This window comes from Condylostylus longicornis, unplaced genomic scaffold (assembly GCF_029603195.1).
Source record: "Condylostylus longicornis isolate FDR11 unplaced genomic scaffold, ASM2960319v2 ptg000004l, whole genome shotgun sequence".
Taxonomy (NCBI): Eukaryota; Metazoa; Arthropoda; class Insecta; order Diptera; family Dolichopodidae; genus Condylostylus; species Condylostylus longicornis.
The window spans coordinates 8,704,826-8,725,080 of record NW_026577973.1 but is presented as its reverse complement, the minus strand read 5'-3'; the positions used below and the strand labels follow the sequence as shown (position 1 = coordinate 8,725,080).

Genomic DNA, 20,255 nt, shown 5'->3' with positions numbered 1-20,255 from the left:
CCCCCTCTCAAGTTATAGCCTCTTTAAATTTGTAAAATTTAACTTTTGATGCCTTATATTTTCGAAACCGCAAGCTTTTTCAAATTTCTATAAACGCAAAAAGCTAACGGTAAATTCCATGACATTAAAAAATATAATTATTTTTCTTAACTCATACAAATAGCCCTTAAAATCGAGCTTTATGTTAACCCCACTTTATATTAATTTTTGCTTTATTTCAAAGACTGCATAAATGGTTCATCCTAAATATATGCAATCCTAGAAATAATTTTGTATATGAATGAAAATAATTTTAATAGTGTGGTAAGTATACAAAGACTGTATTTAAAAGCTTTTTTTTCACTTGTTGAAGGGAAAAGTGCTACAATAAAAACCATTGGTTTGACCCAACTTTATATTTTGGTGATTTCCTACCTATATTACGCTTTATCAATTCCTTTTCATATAAAATATAAAAAATGAAAGTGATAACAGTAAATTAGAATAACAATTTATTCGAAATTCTTGTCCATCCAAATTTATAAATTCATGATTAAATTAAAAAGCTTGTTTTCTCTTATTTTCAAATTTACTTACTTACCTACATACCTACAAAAATATGTGAACGCGAAGTATTTTTATTATAATGTACAGGGTGTTCGAAACTTAACAGTTCCCCCGCTGTAGGCTGATAAATTGGTGACGAACAAGAAACACCTAGTCACATTTAATTTTTTGGCTTCCCACCCTCGCCTTATGAGACTTCAAAGTGTTGAAAAATTTTGTTTTTGATTTTCAAAATACTTGATTTGAGTTATTTTTTAATGCTTTGACATATTATTTCTGCGATTTTTCCAACATTATGCTATATCGAAATAAAGGTCAGAATACAAGGCTTCATTTCCTGTAAAAAACGTTAAGTTGTAATTATGTACATAAATAGATGACGATCGAAATAGTTTTAAAAATTTTGACTTATCATTGGAATACCTCTGAAACGCGACACCACGTAGATGCGCGTTTTGAAGGTTATTTACATGGGCTACAAAATAAGTATGTCAAGTTTGATTTACCAGTCATATTTTCTGAGTTATCAATAAAAATATAAAAATAAGATGGTTTTCAGAAATTATAAATTTGAAGCCTAGAGAATGTGGATCCAAAAAGCAAAATGTGGCTAGTTTTTTCTTTATTCGTCTGGATGCATTCCATCCCATTGCTCAGGGAGTACTATTGAGTCTCGGTCACCCTGTAATAAAACTTTGAATAAACGTGTTATGTTGAATATACATATGTATGTATATACATATGTACAATGTTTAGGTTGTAAAATATTTATGTAGAATGCGATAAGAACTTTAAATTCGAATCAAGGAGAGTTCATTAGATTTTTTTTCAGTTGATTCTAAACTTCTGTCCAGCTATATTGGCTGTTGTTACACTTGGTAACTGCCGCTATTTAGTATTTTAAAAAGGATTTATTATCTGAATAAATAAAGAGAAAGGGAAATGTCTCATCAGAAACCAAAATTTACTGTAGAACTAATAAAAGAAGAGGACCAAAAAGAAGTTTATGAAGTTCTTAAAGAATTTTTTCTAAAGGTAAGAAAATTTTTAAGTTTTGTTTTGTAATAAAATAAATTCTGATCATATATAATATTGAACTTGATTCTAACATACACAGGCACATAAAATAGTGACATACAAACATATTATTGTTTTCATTTACTTACATACATATGTACACATATGAATTTTATTGTGTCGTGATTAGGTAGATCACTAATATTTTTTACTGATATTTTTAATTTTTATACAGAAAATTGCGAAGTTCAAGTTCAAGTCATTTTTTACATAGTTGCAGTAATGTTATATACAATTAATGCTAAATAATTTTTCTTTTAAAAATAGGATGAACCTAATTGTAAAAAAATGGGAATTACTCATTGTGATGATGCAGAAAAATATTTAACAAAAAATCTGGGAGATAATTGTTCTTTTAAAGCGGTCGATGAAAATGGAAAAATAATAGGTGTTGTTTCAAATGGAATTGGAAGGAGACCTGTAAGTTTATGTGTTATATATTTTTATATGCATACAAGTAAATTCTGTAAATAATGATGTATATAGAACAGAAACTCATCTATCACTTTTATATGCGTGTATATACTAACATAATATATAGTTACTAGATACACCAAAACAGTCTGCTGCTGCATTATCAAGTGATGATAGATGGCGTAAACTTGGTATGCTCATAGATAATATCAATGAACATTATGATATTTTTCAACAATATCCCGATTCGGAAACGTTCCTTGATGGAAAAGCAATAGCTGTAAATCCAGATTATAGGGGCTTAGGAATAGCTGGCGAACTATTAAAAAAAACTATTGAATATATGAAAGAAAATAATATACAAGCAATGATGAGAACATGTTCCAGTGCATTTTCTGCCAGAGTTATGGAAAAACTCAATATGAAAGAAGTTTATAGAATTAATTACAAAGATTTCATTGTTAATAATGAACAAGTTTTAAATCCAGATAGTCCACATGTTGCTTGTAGAGTTTTTGTATTTGATATAAAAAATAATGTGTGTTGATATAATAAAATAATTTTGAAATTTTTTAACAAATTTATTGAATTTATTATTATTTTTTTTTTTTACCGAGAGGAAGAGTGCAAAATCTCGAAAGACACTGCCAGACGAAAAGTAGTAGTGTGGGACTTTAATCCACTAAAACACCCTCCTCAAAATAAATTATAAAACTAGTCGGAAACGACTAATCATTAATTTTGCTCTAACCTTTTTGATTATTTACAAGCTTTTTATCTGGCACAATAGCGTACTAAGTACTCATTGTTCCAGATAAAAAACTTTAAACTAACTCGAGAGGTCTCGTACGTTTAAGTCTCCTAACAAAGTTTTGATTGTCAACCAATCGAGCCGCCTCGATGTTGACATGATTGGATAAACTTATTTTATGATTGGCTGCTTTTCTTCTCAATAAAAGTTTCTCTAGCGGTTTTGAAATCATCGGCAGCAATGAGATGGGTCTATAGAGCGATTTTAACTGGGAGTCCACAGATTGTGCCAATATATAATAATAAGCCAATATATAATAATTCAAAAAATATTTTTGAAGATATTTAAAAAAATCTTTGCAAAACTTTAAACGCGTTTTCTGGCCGAACTAGAAGAAATAGAGTGACTTTAACTTTTTTTTGTGATCACAGGGATACCACAGATTCTGCCAATATATAATAATAGGCTGTAGCAAATATATTTTTGGAGATATTTAAAAAAATCTTTTGCAAAATTTTGAACGTGTTTTCTGGCTAAACTAGAAGAAATAGAGCGATTTTAAATGTTTTCTGTGATCACAGGGATACCACAGATTCTGATAATATATAATAATAGGCTGTAGCAAAGATATTATTGGAGATATTTAAAAAAATCTTTTGCAAAATTTTAGACGCGTTTTCTAGCTAAACTAGAAGAGATAGAGCGATTTTAAGTGTTTTTTGTGATCACTGGGAGTCCACAGATTCGGCCAATATATAATAATAGGCCGTAGCAGAAATATTTTTGAAGATATTTAAAAAAATCTTTTGCAAAACTTCAAGATAATCAACTGATTTAATCGAAATTTAATATTTAAATTCTTCGTACTAGAACATTGAACATGTAAATTTTTTGGAAAGATCAGAAAGAAATTTTTATAATATTCTGTAACACTTTCACTTAACTTCACAATACACATTACGGTCGGTTATGTGCTGATCACATCAGATTTTTTTATTGTGTGATGGATTTGTTCTAAAATGTTTTCACGGTTCTTTTCTTAGCTATTTTTATACCCTGCACTTCGTGAAGGGTATATTAACTTTGGTATGGAGTTTGTAACTACTTGAAGGAGTCATCTGCGGTATGGACATATATATATATTCTTGCTCAGCGTAAAATTCTGCGTTGATTTAGACATGTCCGTCCGTCCGTCCGTCCGTCCGTCCGTCCGTCCGTCCGATCGCACGATAACTCAAAAACGAATAATGCAATCGACACCAAACTTTCACAAGTTGCTTCTTTTGTGCCAAGGACGAACCCTATTGTTATTGGACCAATTCGGACAACGGGTTCGGGTAGCTGCCATACAACTCAAAGAGTTTATTTTAATTATTTCAAAAACTAATAAAGGTACAAATATAAAATTTTGTATACATGTGTCCAATTATATTCTACATATGCTCTAAAAATTTTAATGAGATAGCTGCACCGGTTCGGGTGGCTGCCATACAACTCCAAAAGCAAATTTTTTATATTCGGCAAAATAATAAAGTCAGATTCATGAAACTTGGCAGTTGTGTGTCCAATTATAGGTCAAAGATATTTCTGAAGTTTTGGTGGAATTGCTTGACAGGTTCAAGTGGCTTCCATACAAGTCCAAAAGCTTATTTTAAATATTTGGAAAAGTAATAAAATTAGATTCATGAACTTGGCAGTTGTGTGTCCAATTATAGATCAGATATACCTGCGAAGTTTTAGTGGAATTGCTTGACAGGTTCGGGTGCCTGCCATACAACTCCAAAAGCTAATTTTAAATATTTGGAAAAATAATAAAGTCAAATTTATGAAACTTGGCAGTTGTGTGTCCAATTATAGATCAGATATATTTGCGAAGTTTCAGTGGAGTTGCTTGGCAGGTTCGGGTACCTGCCATACAACTCCAAAAGCTAATTTTAAATATTTGGAAAAATAATAAAGACAGATTCATGAAACTTGGCAGTTGTGTGTCCAATTATAGGTCAAAGATATTTCTGAAGTTTTGGTGGAATTGCTCTACAGGTTCGAGTGGCTCCCATACAAGTCCAAAAGCTTATTTTAAATATTTGGAAAAGAAATAAAGTTAGATTCATGAAACTTGGCAGTTGTGTGTCCAATTATAGGTCAAAGATATTTCTGAAGTTTTGGTGGAATTACTTGACAGGTTCAAGTGGCTTCCATACAAGTCCAAAAGCTTATTTTAAATATTTGGAAAAGTAATAAAGTTAGATTAATGAAATTTGGCAGTTGTGTGTCCAATTATAGATCAGATATACCTGCGAAGTTTTAGTGGAATTGCTTGACAGGTTCGGGTGCCTGCAATACAACTCCAAAAGCTAATTTTAAATATTTGGAAAAATAATAAAGTCAAATTTATGAAACTTGGCAGTTGTGTGTCCAATTATAGATCAGATATATTTGCGAAGTTTCAGTGGAGTTGCTTGGCAGGTTCGGGTACCTGCCATACAACTCCAAAAGCTAATTTTAAATATTTGGAAAAATAATAAAGACAGATTCATGAAACTTGGCAGTTGTGTGTCCAATTATAGGTCAAAGATATTTCTGAAGTTTTGGTGGAATTGCTCTACAGGTTCGAGTGGCTCCCATACAAGTCCAAAAGCCTATTTTAAATATTTGGAAAAGAAATAAAGTTAGATTCATGAAACTTGGCAGTTGTGTGTCCAATTATAGATCAGATATATTAGCGAAGTTTTAGTGGAATTGCTTGGCAGGTTCGGGTACGTGCCATACAACTCCAAAAGCTAATTTTAAATATTTGGAAAAATAATAAAGTCAGATTCATGAAACTTGGTAGTTGTGTGTTCAGTTATAGGTCAGACATATCCGTGAAGTTTCTATAGAATGGTTTCACAGGTTTGAGTAATTGCTATACAACAATGAAAGGTGCAGGGTATAATTCAATCGGTTCATACCGACTGAAACGTTTTTACTTGTTTTTTTTTTATTTTTTGCTTAAAAAGATTATTGAACATTTTTTTCTGAATTGGTATAGATTTATTTATTTGCATGGGGAAAGAAATAAAACGAATTTTGAATAAATACAACATAATTATTTGAAAAATAATTTCGAAGTGGTAAATTTTCTTCAGTTAATTTAGGAAATTAATTAATGTCAAAAAACGAGCTTAAAAAGAACCTGAAATATGCGTGTAATCCGATAACTAGTTAATTAACTCTATTTTAATGAAAAAATTATTTCCGAATTTTCGCCACATATTGGAGGATATTTTAGTTATCGAAAACACAAATTTTGAAAAATCTTATTTTCAAATTTTAATTTTATGGTAAAAAAATTCTTTTGTTTCTAATATCTTTTCATATTTGTAGTTGACAACAGAGAGCGCTAAAATCAGTTTGCTACAAAAAATAAATATTTAATGTCCAAACCAAAATTTCTCTACTAAATCATAGATGGCACCTTACAATATCTTTTTAATGAATGTATAATATTGTTTCTGCAAATATTCCTTCAATCATTGTATAATAAAATTTTGGTAAGTTAATTTTTGATTTAATTAATAGTAAATAATAAATAAAAACGAAAATAACAAATTACACAATGATTAAATTTGAAATTTTTGAAATAATACTATAGGTTTTCAGCTTTTACGTAATATATTACTATGACGTCAAAAGAGTTGCTTGTTTTTGCGCTAAATCTTATTGTAATTAATACGATTATGTTATGTACAAAATAAAAAGCAATTTACTTAATTATGGTTTATTTTTTTCCTACAATTTTTAGCTGTTTTTTGTTTAATGTTCTAAGTGGCTGATTTAATTAACAGACTGTAAGTGGAAAATTAACGAAATTTTATTTCGATTGGTGTGTGTGTGTGCTTACAATAATTTCCTTCATGAACCTATTTTTATTCGAAAAAAAAAATTACTAAATTAATTATTTATATACACAGTTCATTTATGTGTCTCTTCTCGACAATAGGCTAACTATATTTATAACTAATATACAGGGTGTCTCATATTAAAGTGAACTGCTATATACCAATGTATAGGTCTTCATTAATAGGCAAAACTTTTGGACGGAGTCAATGATCACACCTCAACAGATTTAAAGTCAATCTCGACTTGATTTTTTTGCTTTTTGAAATTTTAAATATAACTCCGTGACTGTGTAAGATAGGCACGTAATAAAATATAATTTAAAAATCTCAGAGTAAAGATTTTCTTATGAATGTCAACATTAGTTTTAATTTGCTCAGATTTTGCAATCACATGACTTTATGGTTCGAAAAACTTGAAATTTTAATTCTTCATTTTTAAAAAATGTTAATTTTCAAGGTGACATAACGTTGAAGCTTTCTCCAATTTTATTACAGCTGGCAACCTTGTCAACTGATCTTCAATTCATTGCGTATGATTCATCTTGCTATCTGACCTGGTGATCAGAAATAGAGTACTGCGAATATTATTTAATTTAAGTATAGATTAAGTACTGCAAATATTAATTTTTTTCTTCAATGATTTAGAAAAACGTATCACAACCGTTTAAAATGGTGTCTCTTTTCTATTACTCTCAATTTAACAACTTAATTTCTCTTACATTTGCAAATGTTACTTGTTATGTTACTAAAATAAATTTTAAAATTGATAATTACAACATTTGATTATCGATTCTTGCATTATAAACGTTAGGATGACATATCACACATTTTAATGTATAATTTACTTTTTTTTGCGAAATAAAATTTCCAAAAATTATTCTGCTGTCACAACATGTCCAAAGTTAATGGGGTTAATTAGTAGAAAATCGATTTAAGAAAAATTATTTAAAAAAAAAATTCAATTTATTTTTGTTTTATTTTTTAATTAAATTTTAATTATATCGAATTTCAGTTTCAGGTAGATTTAACAAGATTTTTTCAACTTACTTACTGAGATTGGTATACAATAGTAAGAAAAATAATAATGACGCAAATTTTGAATTTTGTTAATTAATTAGAATAATTAAATATAATTTTGTTTCTTTCCTTTTTCTTTTTAATTTGTTCATAATTAAAATTCATTGGTATTAAATAATTCGGATTAATTGTAAAACAAAAACAAATTCATACTAATTTCTGTTTTTATTAATTTGTCATGTCAATTCAATTTTCTAATTTTTTTGATTATGACATTTAAATTATATAGGATCAAAAATAATGATGAGATTAAACAGTAAAAATTTAGTTAGTATCGGGTAAATCAAGTATTTCCTAATTACACGAAGAGTTATGTAAAACATATTACATATTTTGAGTTTTAAAATCTTAACTATAGGATAATAAGTAAAACATTGAATTATATAGTCTGTACGAGCGACTGCGAAAACCGAAAAATCCGAAATAAATTTGAAATTCGATATAGTAACAATGCTACATTATATTATGCTAATTAAATTAAGAATTGGATTTGTAGTTGGCTTTACTTGTTGGTTTGAACTAGACACTAATAGCTAAAGTTTTATTTGCATAATATAATTGTACGCATTATATTATTTTATTGAACTAAATGGAAGGAAAGATAGTTGCTGAAATTGATAAGATCGGCAACACTTAAAATACGAGTATAATGTGTATATAGAATATCTTTAAATGGAAACATTTATCAATTAACAAATTTGGTTAAATTGTAGACAATTAATTAGAAGAGAAAAGCGAAAACTTTAATTTTTACTTTAATTTCGCAGGAACTGTAGCGTTATGCGGTTATAAAGAAAAATCTATGGTTTTCATTATCAATAAAGACACATTTTCAGATTGGAAAAGCTTCATAGCAATTTCCTGAAATTAGGCAAACAGACACGCAATTAGGCTAACCAATTTCTAGTTACTGCTACCCAACGGTATTCAAAAGCATTCAAAAAATATTTATTAGTGTTTAAATAAGTGTTTCATATCAAGTATTGCTCATGGACTTTGTCTGATTAAAATAAGACGGCCTTCTGTATTTTCCATCAAACAAAATTCACGGATACATTTTATGCATTCAAATTTCAGTAATCTTTCATCCTATGAAACAAGTTTACTCTCAAATGAAATCTATTCTCTAAGAGTTGCGGCTTACTCTGATCAAGTTAAACTAACTAAGGTTTATTGGTAGATCTAAGCAGCTACCAATAAGCCTTAGTTAGTTTGACGTACACACCGGAATTTCATGTAATTTTCTTTAAATTAGAAAATTTAATTCAAAAAATATTTTTAAAATTCATAATCTGCAACAAAAATCTTGAAAATTTAGAGAAAATCTATTAGACATACTTATACCTACATACATATAATTTATTACTCGATTGACATAATTCTGCGGGTAACTTGTCAATCCAATCTTTTGTGGACTAAAATTTTTTGTAAAATACAATTTATGCATTCATTTTTTGCACTTTTCCAAAAAAATTTCGAAAAAAAGTGCTTATTAGTTTCACTCTGTACGTTTCACTCTAATGGTAAATTCAATGACATTAAAAAATATTATTATTTTTCTTAGCTCTCGCAATTAGCCCTTAAAATCGAGCATTATGTTAACCCCTTTTCAAATTATTTTTTGTTTTATTTTAAAGACTGCATAAATCTTTCATCCTAAATATATGCAATCCTAGAAATAGTTTCGTTTATGAATGAAAAAAATTTTAATAGTGTGGTAGGTATACATAGATTGTATGTCAAAGCAGTATTTTCACTTGTTGAAGGGAAAAGTGCTACAATACAAATCAGTGGCTTGACCCAACTTTATTGAATTCCATTTTCCCAAAATGTTAGAATTAATTACTCAAACATATTTTTTAATTAAGTTATTTTTTAAATTCAAGTTTTAATTATTGTAAGCATTTTATTTAAAGATTGGATTATTAAAAATATTTTTCTTTTAATTTTGTTTAATTAATTTAATTACTTTTATAATTAAAAACTTAATAAGGTCAGCTTATTAATAAATGGAAACTTTTTTATATGAAAATTATATTAAAATTGCGGAATCATGTTTTCGACATTGGCTGCGACAATTTTCTTGAAACTTCAAAAAAGTCAGTTTAAAGGTTCCAACGTTATACCTACAGCAAAATCTCAATATAAAAATTTTAATTCTTAAATTTATTCGAAAGCGATTAATTAAAATTATAAGTATAATATGTGTATAAGCATATGTCAGTACAAAACCTTAAAAAAAATACAAAAAACTTAATAAATTTATAAATTGATTTTTTTTTTTTGCAATTTTATACAATTGCAATTAAGATTGCAGTCTATATTTCTTTAATTTATGATCTTGTTAATAGGTGCTAAAATGAACTTGTTACCGCAATGATAATTATCTCTGAATTTATATTCATCCTACTGGAAGTACCAAAGACATTTTGTTATACTCGTATATCTTTTTATATAAATGTATGTATGTGTGTAAATTTATATTTCTTTCATGTCGAACTTAAAAATATTTTTATGCCTTATTTCCTTTACGTAATAATAATAATAAAAATATAAAATACGATTTTTTTAATAAAATTAACATTTTTGTAAATTACTTAGTGTATTGTGTATAACATTATAATTTCGTCTAAAACAAGAGAAGAAAAATGTAATGAGAACAGTTTCTGTAAGTTTTATTCGATGAAAATTTAAAAATGTTGCTGATAGTTTTATATTGCTCTCATTATTCTCCTTAAAGAATAATGAGAGCAATATAACATTTCATTAGAGAAAAATAAGGTATTTCTTATTAGGAGAAAACAATAAAGCAATAATAAGCAATATAATAACTTATTATTTTTATAAGAAGAACAGTATTTCAATTAACACTAAATATTATACTGCATCGGAAATAATTAAAATATTCGTTTCATATTTTAATTATTCGGATTGTAATAGGCAAAGGAAGATTAGTAAACGATCAAGTTTTATGTGTAAGAATAAATTTGTTAACTATATTTATATTATAAAAAACTCGATCAAATACATAAAATCAATTGGCACTCAAAAAGCATAAGTTGGAAATTCTAGATTTTTCTTAATTTAAGATATTGTGAATACATAATTTGTTCATCAATTAGAAAGAAAACAACCAAGTCGATTTGTTTATATAAAACTATAATTTATATTAAAATCTAAATAGACAACTGCGTATATTTAAAAATTTTTGGTTCACTTAAAAGTAGGCTACAAGATATTATTGATGTAATCACGATAGTAGCACCCAGAAGGTTGTTTTTTTAAATATTATAGAATTTGTAGGAAATTGTTTTAAAGTATGCAGAAAATTGAATTTCCTTAGGGGCTTTTCAAATTAAAGTCACAAATTCCTAACTCAAGAATTTTTTTTAGGAAATCACATTAAAGAATTCTTATAAAATCGAATATTTTATACATATAAAAAATTGAGTGTTAAAGTTCTCTATTATTAATTTATTGGCTCAATCATAAATACTAATAGAAAAAATTCAGAAATTAATTTTTTTCCTATAAAATATAAATAATAGATTTAAAACGATAAAAAGGTAATGAAAATTAAATTTAAAAATAAAGTCAAACCTTTGGTTTAAAATGTAGAAATTTTCCCTTTAACAAGTGAAAATACTGCTTTTAAAAAAATAATACTCAAATTTAAGGAATCATGGGAGTTAAGGAAAATAATTATTTTTTTATGTGTATGGCATTTACCGCCATTTTGTTGAATTTATAGGAATTTGAAAAAGCTTGCAGTTGCGGAAATATAAAGTGCAAAAAATTCAAATTTGACAAATTTTAGAAGGCAATAATTTGAGAGGAAAGGGAGGAATAATGGAATTTTTAGAGTGTTGGGGGGCTATCACTTTTAGAGGGGGGAGATAGGTTAAAATTTTCTTCTACGGAAATAAGTTTCTAATAAAAACCCAATTGTATAAAATTTCGGCTTCCTATCTTCAAGGGTGTAGAAGTTTTAAAAAAGCGGCCAAACGGACAGCCAAACAGACAGACGAGGGCTGTGTGAAACTAATTTCACAAATTTTTTCAAACATTTTTTAGAAAAGTGCTAAAAAAGAATATATTAAATTTGCATAAATCAAGGCGTGGTTGTTATGAAAATTTAAAGTTCTGAAGAAAAAAAGAAGATTTTATATAATTAAAGCTTGTTAGATCATCAAGATATTTAAAATATTATTTAAGTATTTAAACTATTTTGGTAACTAAACTGAATTTATATGTACATATATCCGAACATAATATAATCTGATAATTATGTCAATTTATACCACAAACCATTTATATAGAACGTTGGCAAAAAATCAGAAAAATAAAAAAAAACACTAAACTATAATAAATTCTTAATATTATAGTACCGCATCATTCGAATACCGAATCAGCTCTAAAATAAGTATAATGATCTTCATCATCAATTTTTGATGACAACGATTTCGTTTTTATATATATACATATATATAGGTAATACAAAATCTTATAAAATCTTAATTCGAACTTGTCGAAAACAACATACAAGCTATTAAGTACTATAAAAATTTGTTTTTTAATTTTCTTCTTTTTTAAGTTTTTATGAGGGCATCAAAATTAAAAAATGAATTTATGTTTGAACTACTTTAATTCCGCGTATACAATATATTTGGTTGGTTCGGATATTGAATTCAATCTTTATAACAAGTATAACTAAATTTTAAATATTATTATAAAAAAAAACAACAAAAAATCAGATGATGTCAATAAAATTATGATGTCCAACTGAGCAATATACAAGTTAAAGGATTAACTTGACTTTGACATTAATGATCGCTATAAGTTTTAATTTTTAACTGGGGTGTTATAAAAAATCGGAAAAATGGTTAAACGATGCCGCTATATACCTATGCATATATTCCTTATTAAATGCTTATAAGTGGTATATGTAAATATCTACTAGTGTATACTACATATTTTACACAAAATTATATTGACAATAGCTTTGTTCCAGTTTCGAAAAAAAAATAAATGCTTTCTTCGCTTGTCTCATTAACAAAATATAAAAATTTTCGATTAATTACAGTTGAAAATTAAATTTTGAAAAATGTTTTTATGGTATTTTGAAATTGAATTAGAATTCGAAAACCGGAAGCTTTCGTAGTTTACTATATTGAATTCAATATTGAATGATTTATAAAAATGTAATTAACAATCCATTTGAGTCGAATAATATATGTGTCTGGCGTATTTTTTGCAGAATATAGATCATTTTAATAAATTGTAGAAGCATTTAAGAATATTTCTAAACACGAGAGAAAATACGGTTAGGTTCCGCTCTATAAAACAATAATTGATGGATTCGATAGGTTGTTGTATCTCCAAATAGTTACTTTTCAGGAAAACGAAGAAGCTATTGTAAATAATTATTTATTTTAATTATAACATTTCAGGTTATTCAAAACGAGGAACATGTCTAAGAAAAATAGTTTCTATATTTTTAGTTTTTAAAATTATATTACTTGTGAGTATTATGAGGTTTAACTTGTGTACGATATAGACACGAGTACTGTATGTATATCAATAGTAATAATGTCTTAAAATTTTGTCTACTATATTCTATATCTACTATATTTGTCAATATAATCGTATTTTTTAATAAAAGAACGAAATTAGTTAAATTCTTAGAATTAGAAATTTGAAATTCCTTTCGTATTTAAACCAATAAGTTTCCTCAAATTTTTAATGTTGAATTTTATTAACAACAAAATAAATCTTTATTTTTGAATAAAAGCTTTATTCTTGACGAGGTTCAATTCAGTAAAGTTTATTCATTGAAGAACACTGATTATTTTAGAGTATTATAATTATTAAAATGCTTTGCATTGCTATTGAAGTTACCATAATACTCTTTGGAACCATTATAAAATACTTATACTTACAGTTAGTAATTGTTTTCAACAATTTGAGAGTGTCTGTAACAAATTAAAATGCCTTGAGTTGTGAATTTTTTGTATCAACGTTGAATAATTGAGATTGAAAATTTTATGTTGCATATCTTTGTTTGATTTCAGTAACCATTTTTAGTTGCAAATTTGACAGAATTTTGAATCTTTCTACATATTGTTTCCTGTCTCTAGAGTAGATTTTCTGAGAACTTTTATGTATGATTGTTAAAAAAAGCTCTGAAAAATATTATGAGTGGAGTTTTCCATAAATCTTAATCACCACTTAAATCTTAATCAAAAATGTTAGCCATGTTTGAGTCTATAAAGTTTATAGTTTAATTTAAATTTTACCCATTTTTCATGTGCTTTAATAAAAAATACGGCAATAGTTGTACCTATATGAAATTTCAGTTGAATATAAATAACAAGCTTCAAATTGTAACTATGAAGTGTAATTCATGTGCTACCTGCAATTTGAAACAATAATACATGTGTGCAATTTGCAAAGTTATGAGTAAAAAATCGCTTTTACAATTCGTTTTGAAGTTGTTTTGAAATATAGAAGTTAAAAAACTTTGCTTACAATTTAATTTTTTAATAACAATAACAAAAATCATCAGAAACATTCAAAATTATTGTTTTTAATATTTTTGAGGTTCCTTTTTCCTTTATTGTCGAATGAGTCATGTAATTATTACATTCACATTAAGATTATAAAATATTCGTTTACATTTAATTCAAAGTCCGGCACTTACAATCAATTCATCAAAGAAATGTGATGTTAATAATGTTACATAATAACAAAAAAAATAAAAAGGGAATTGAAGAAAAAAAAATTGTAAAAAAACTTTTTTTAATTTTATCGCATAACCATAAATTAATGACCTCTAATAAAATCAACGCTAAATTAGTGGTGGAAAATTTAACGCCTTTCCATTTATTGTCAGATTTTTCTAAGAGTATATCTGTATAAAAATTATGAATATCATTATCTGAACATTGAATAAAAAAAAATGAAAACATTTCCGAAATAATATTAAAATTTGCATAAGTATAGGAAAATAATTCTTAATATTTTTATTCGAATACATACATACAAAGAAATTTATAGTAGAATATTTAAATATGAAATCCTCAACATGATAATTGAAAATGCACTTAAACAATGTAAGGTAGTCAGTAAACAAGCTGTTTTAGGGAACAATTTCCCCAACGTTTTAGAAAAATATTATCTGTTAGTTTCATTCCATACCCGTGTTTGTATATTGATTAAGCATATTAAGCTTATTCAATTAATATATAATTATATTTCAAAAATGATTGCAAAAATTTTTCTCTAAGTGCAAGTTCATCAAGAAAGTTTGTTATATTCCATAAATTTTGTAAGAAAGCAGACGTAAGAAATGAAATTAGTTAATGTAATCTAATGTTAATTTTGTTCTTTGGAAATCTAAATGTCGAACTATCTAGCTATTAAACGCGTGTGCGCAAATAATCACCAGTAGAAAAACGTAATGTAAAGCTAATGTATTCCAAAAACTCTTAGAAAATTGTTTAGGTAGACTTTATATTTTTGAATATTATTTATTGAGTATAGATTATCATTGGAACTGGTGTAAGAGAAAGGATATTACTGCCAGTAATAAAGTTAACAAAATGTTTTATTTCCCACGCGGCTGGTATATTGTGTTCAGAACTTTTGTTAATTTATTGGAACATTTTCAAAAAATTTCATGATATTTCTATAAAACATCCACGCTTCTACAAATTTAATTCAATCTCTTTACTTCTATGTAGTACAAATTTTTACTTACCATCAAATATTTCTTCTAAATGAATGCAAAACTATACATTTGTAACAAGTGAAATTTTCTAATAGATTGTTTTCTTTATTTAGATCTAAAGTTGTTTGAAAACAGTAATGTTTGCTTTTAAGCGGCTTTAATAACAAGATTTTATTGTATCTTTACATACACTATCCTACATACATACATGAACGAATATGTATTTATGTTTATAATTTATTGAATTTCATTCTCATTAAGCCAGAGTTCTAAAGTTTTTTACTTTTAATGCCTTTTTCTCTTTTATATAAATAATAATTTTGCTTGATTCTTGTCTCTCTAATTTTCCGATCATTATACAATACTGAATTGCAATTAATGAACCATATACTCAGGCATGTGTATGTTAACTGTATAAATCCTGGAATACAAAAAATATTTTATACATGTGTATATATATGTATTAGTAACGTGTTTGTATGTGTACTCTAGTTGTAACAAAATCACATAAACGAAATTGAAAAATCAAACGAAAGGCAATAAGTATCACAACCACCCAAGTGTCGGCATCTTTGATGTGTGTTTTGCATGCATTTTAAAATGAATTTGCGCGAAAAAATAATTATACCATGGTAAAGAAATTCTGATTTGTATTTGATTTGAGGCCATAAATACATTTTTATTAATATACATAATACGTATATGAAATTCATAGCCCTTATATGTATGTGGATAAGAGTTTAAATAAAGCCAACTTGTTGTTCTGAACGTATAAAATTCCGTATATGCTTTACACAATTACGACATATTAACAGTCAAAATTTTCATAAGAATTACAATATAAATGTATGCAATGCATATAAAGTTTAATATAAAAAATAATTGGAATTGTTGCTTTGTAAAATTATTCTGTTTTTGTACTTTTATGTTTATTTCTTTCAGTACAAATGAAATTATGACGCAATGAGGCAGAAAGGCTTTTCTGTCAATTGATGTCTGTGTTCCTCTATTATATCATGTATTAGTGAATAAAGGTTTCATTTATTTTTCTATATTTAACTCTTAAATATTGTTGGCTACAGACCTTTAAAGTTTTCTTGAATTTTTACATTTCCCAATTGCTTAGCAAAATAAATCAGGTTAATATCTAATAGATTTTCAACTTTAATCGGTATATATTCAAAATCACAATAACAATAGCACTTCCTGAGAACTTGATTTAGCTGATAACCCAGAAATTAAATTACCTGTCCTTTGTACGGGTAATGTTTAAAAATGAATACGCTTTAGTCTATAGGAAATGTCAACAACAGTATCTGTCAAAAATTTGCACAAATGCTACAATGCTCCGATATTTCGATTCAAGACTAATTTGTACTGTTATGTGATGACCCTATAAAAAAAAAACGTTTGATAAGTTTTTGATTTTTTAATCTTGTACTGGTCCCTAAGACTTAGGTCAGTAAATTTATAAACTTGTTATGTCGGTATTTAAGGGTTAATTTCAATATGACACAATTTCAATTGAATAAAATAATTTATTTTTATTCATTATTTGTACAAAATGTGCAATAAACTATTCATAATTTCTGAAATTTTTAACTTAATTTTAGAAATTATAAAAATAAAATGAAAATTTAATAAAAATTATCAAATGTTAAGGTTTTTCAATGTTTATTTAAACAACATTTTTGCTTATATTGAGTCTATCTTTTTTCCAACTTTATTGAGCGCTACATAACTACTTATATTTTGCAGTAAACAAATTAGAAATGTACCTTCCTATTCTTGTACAGAATTTCAACTTCTTTTCTTGAAAAATGAATAAGTTTTGAGACTCAATATTAATACGATCATTTCTTTAAATATTTTTAACTACATACATACATAAATTGATAGAGTTACACATATCGACAATTTCTAATTGAAGATAATTGAATTGTAATAGGTTCACAAATTAATTTGAAATCATTCCTCACAATTTTAAACTAACTTAAATTTGTTCAAAACAATACTTTCTCTTAGAATTTTAATAAAACATGTAATATTTCACAATGTATGGTCTTGGTCATTCTTCAACAAGTGGAGGAACACAGTTATCCCTGTTATTGGATCAGTTACATGAATTCATTACCCTAAGATTATGTAAGATAATTTAAAAGACATTTAAGAAGAAAAGAATTTTACATAATTTTAATTTGTAATTAAATGTTAAAAATTTTCTTTTCAGTTTATTGAAAATGTCCAAATAATATAGAGCTCAAATGGAAGGCTTGAACTTTGTCCTTCGTGTTAGCTGTATGCAGAGCTATTGATCCCTATAAAAGTTTTGAATCGTGTTTAATAAAGCAGGCAGCAATAAATTATTTACCATAAAGCTTTGTTTGCAATAATTTAATTTTGCAACAAATTATATATGCAAAAATTTTACTGTTATCCTAATATCACCGATATTTCACAAATTAAATTAATAATATTTTAACCTACACTTCTAAACCTCTACTTAAACGAAATTTTTGCATTACTGAAATTCTGATTGCATTTATAGTGCAAGAGTAGTGAAACTCAACAAAACTAATTTTTAAAATTTGTACATTAAGACATTAAATTTCATCATTAACATCTGGACATTGAAAAGAATCAACATTTATCAAATTTTGAATTATTATAATTACTTTGACCGCAAAATTTTTTTTTTTTTAATTAATCATATTCAAAATTAAATATGAGGAAAAAATAAAAAGTGAAAAACTGTACTTTACTTTAATATTCATAAATAGAAAAAATTAAAGAGCTCAGCTTATATTGTACCCGTCGCCTAATGATATACGGTACGTGAAAATGTCATTTTAAATTTGTTCTCTTAACATATACACGCTTAAAGCTAAGCTTCCAAGCATTTTGTACCTAAAATTTTTTCTTTGATCTTGGTAAAATTTTTCTTAAATTAAAAAATTTAAATACTTATGGTACAGTTAAATATTATGGAAGTCATTAGCTATGTTTTTATAATGATTTCATTTCTGTACATAAGTTATTACATATACGTATACATTTATGTATTAGGAAGCATGCATTTCATATTTTATATATTTTGAACTAAAAAAAATACGAAAAAATTCATGATGAGAACTCAACAAATCTCTTCTTTAACGGGATTGGTTAATTTTCTTATGTAAATTACATTAAAATATGTAATGCAAAACGGATATGTAAAATATTAAAATTGTATTACGGTTTTAAATGAGTGCCGTATTCATGTAAACGTGATTTTTTCATTCGTTTTCATATTCTATTTTTTTTTAAACTTTATTCTTTCACAATTTTTAAATGCTGAGTAGAGATTTCAGAAATATTTTTAGTTTTTCGTAATTATTTCAATTTTAAATTTGATTTTACAAAATAATTTCCCTATGTTAAGAACTTTGTAATGTATACGTATAGCTGTTATAAGAATACAAAGTTTAAGTAGTAAAATGAATGTCAAAAATCAGTTAATTTTTATAATTTTATTGTAAAAACTTAGTAAACAATTAATTAGACACTGATGATTAATTAATAAAATTAGCATAGCTTAAAATCAACGTTAAGCAAAATAGAGTAATGAAAAATAGCTCTGTACGTTTATAGTTGTGTAATTCAAATTTTTTAATTATGACAATTCGTTTTGATTATTTCATTTAATTATTTATAACTTTAATTTGACCATTTTTAATATTTTTTAATAATAAACAATAACAATTAATAATAGTACTTAATAATTGGATTTTGGATGATGACAAAATATATTTTACGACTGTTATCTTATTTCCTAATGACATAATATATTTTTTAACAATTTTTATATTTTTGCCGTGCTTATAAGAAATTATTAACTGAATAGCTTTAATATTTTAAAATATCATAATAAATATAAATATGATTCAATTCTCGTAAAAATTTAGTATCTAAATTGCTTATTGTAAATTCTTTGCACTATTTTATCTCTAGTTCTAAAGTATTTTGAATCAAGGGTATATTTCCGGTCTAGGGATTTATCATGCCAAAAAAAAATAATTTTCATTTAATTTTTCTGGAAATTTTCAACAGTCTCTGAGAAATATTGAATATTGTTCTAAGATATATAAGAAGCATTTTTAAGATATTATTATTCTGAGAAGTTTAAGGAGCTTTGTAAATTTGAATCCATCAGACTCATAATTACAATTAATTTGATAAAAAATTTTTAAATCATTTCTATTTGAAATAAATGTGTCTTTTACTGCATTTTGAAACATCACATTCGTTTCACAATTTCACAATGATTAAGGGGAAAAACTTTTCCTTCAAAACATTTTCGGGAACTTTATAACTTTTTTCTCTTTAAACTTTGGTTTTAATTTTTCGTTCTCTGTTTTGTAGTCTTAAATGTAAATAAAATACACAACAAACATGAAAATTGTAAAGTTCTAAACATTTTGTTGGTGCTATCATACTTAATGTTTGTCATACAAACTGTTGAATCGACTTTTATTCCTTGTAATGTTGTACATAAAATGGATTGAAAAATTCAAATTGTGGGATGATAATTGTAAGAACATTAATATTCATTAAGAATTTGAATATTTTTATTTAGTAGTACGAAACAAGAGTTTTCAGAAATGATTGAACATTATTGTTTATTGAAAACGACTTAAATTTCATAATTAAACATTTATACGAACGTTGAAAAATAATGATGCAATTTTGTCTATGCGTTAAATTCTAAGTCTACTTGTTTGACTGTCTGCCCAAACTATAA

The 20,255-nt window shown here is 26.2% G+C and overlaps 1 protein-coding gene across 1 annotated transcript; it reads left to right on the top strand.

Annotated features, from left to right (window-relative positions):
* The first annotated feature begins 1,395 nt into the window (after positions 1–1,395).
* Positions 1,396–13,223, top strand: LOC129612809 (arylalkylamine N-acetyltransferase 1-like). The gene is made up of 4 exons (XM_055526589.1): positions 1,396–1,581; positions 1,891–2,043; positions 2,165–2,554; positions 13,197–13,223. Exons 1-4 carry the CDS (start codon positions 1,489–1,491, stop codon positions 13,221–13,223), a joined length of 663 nt encoding a protein of 220 aa, XP_055382564.1. The 5' UTR covers positions 1,396–1,488.
* Positions 13,224–20,255: the final 7,032 nt, after the last annotated feature.

Excerpts from the sequence above, each read along its gene's own strand:
- LOC129612809 (XM_055526589.1), top strand. The coding sequence starts at position 1,489 with ATGTCTCATCAGAAACCAAAATTTACTGTAGAACTAATAAAAGAAGAG. Across the intron at positions 1,582-1,890 it reads TTAAAGAATTTTTTCTAAAG|GATGAACCTAATTGTAAAAA; the intron begins GTAAGAAAATTT and ends TTTTAAAAATAG. Across the intron at positions 2,044-2,164 it reads ATGGAATTGGAAGGAGACCT|TTACTAGATACACCAAAACA; the intron begins GTAAGTTTATGT and ends CATAATATATAG.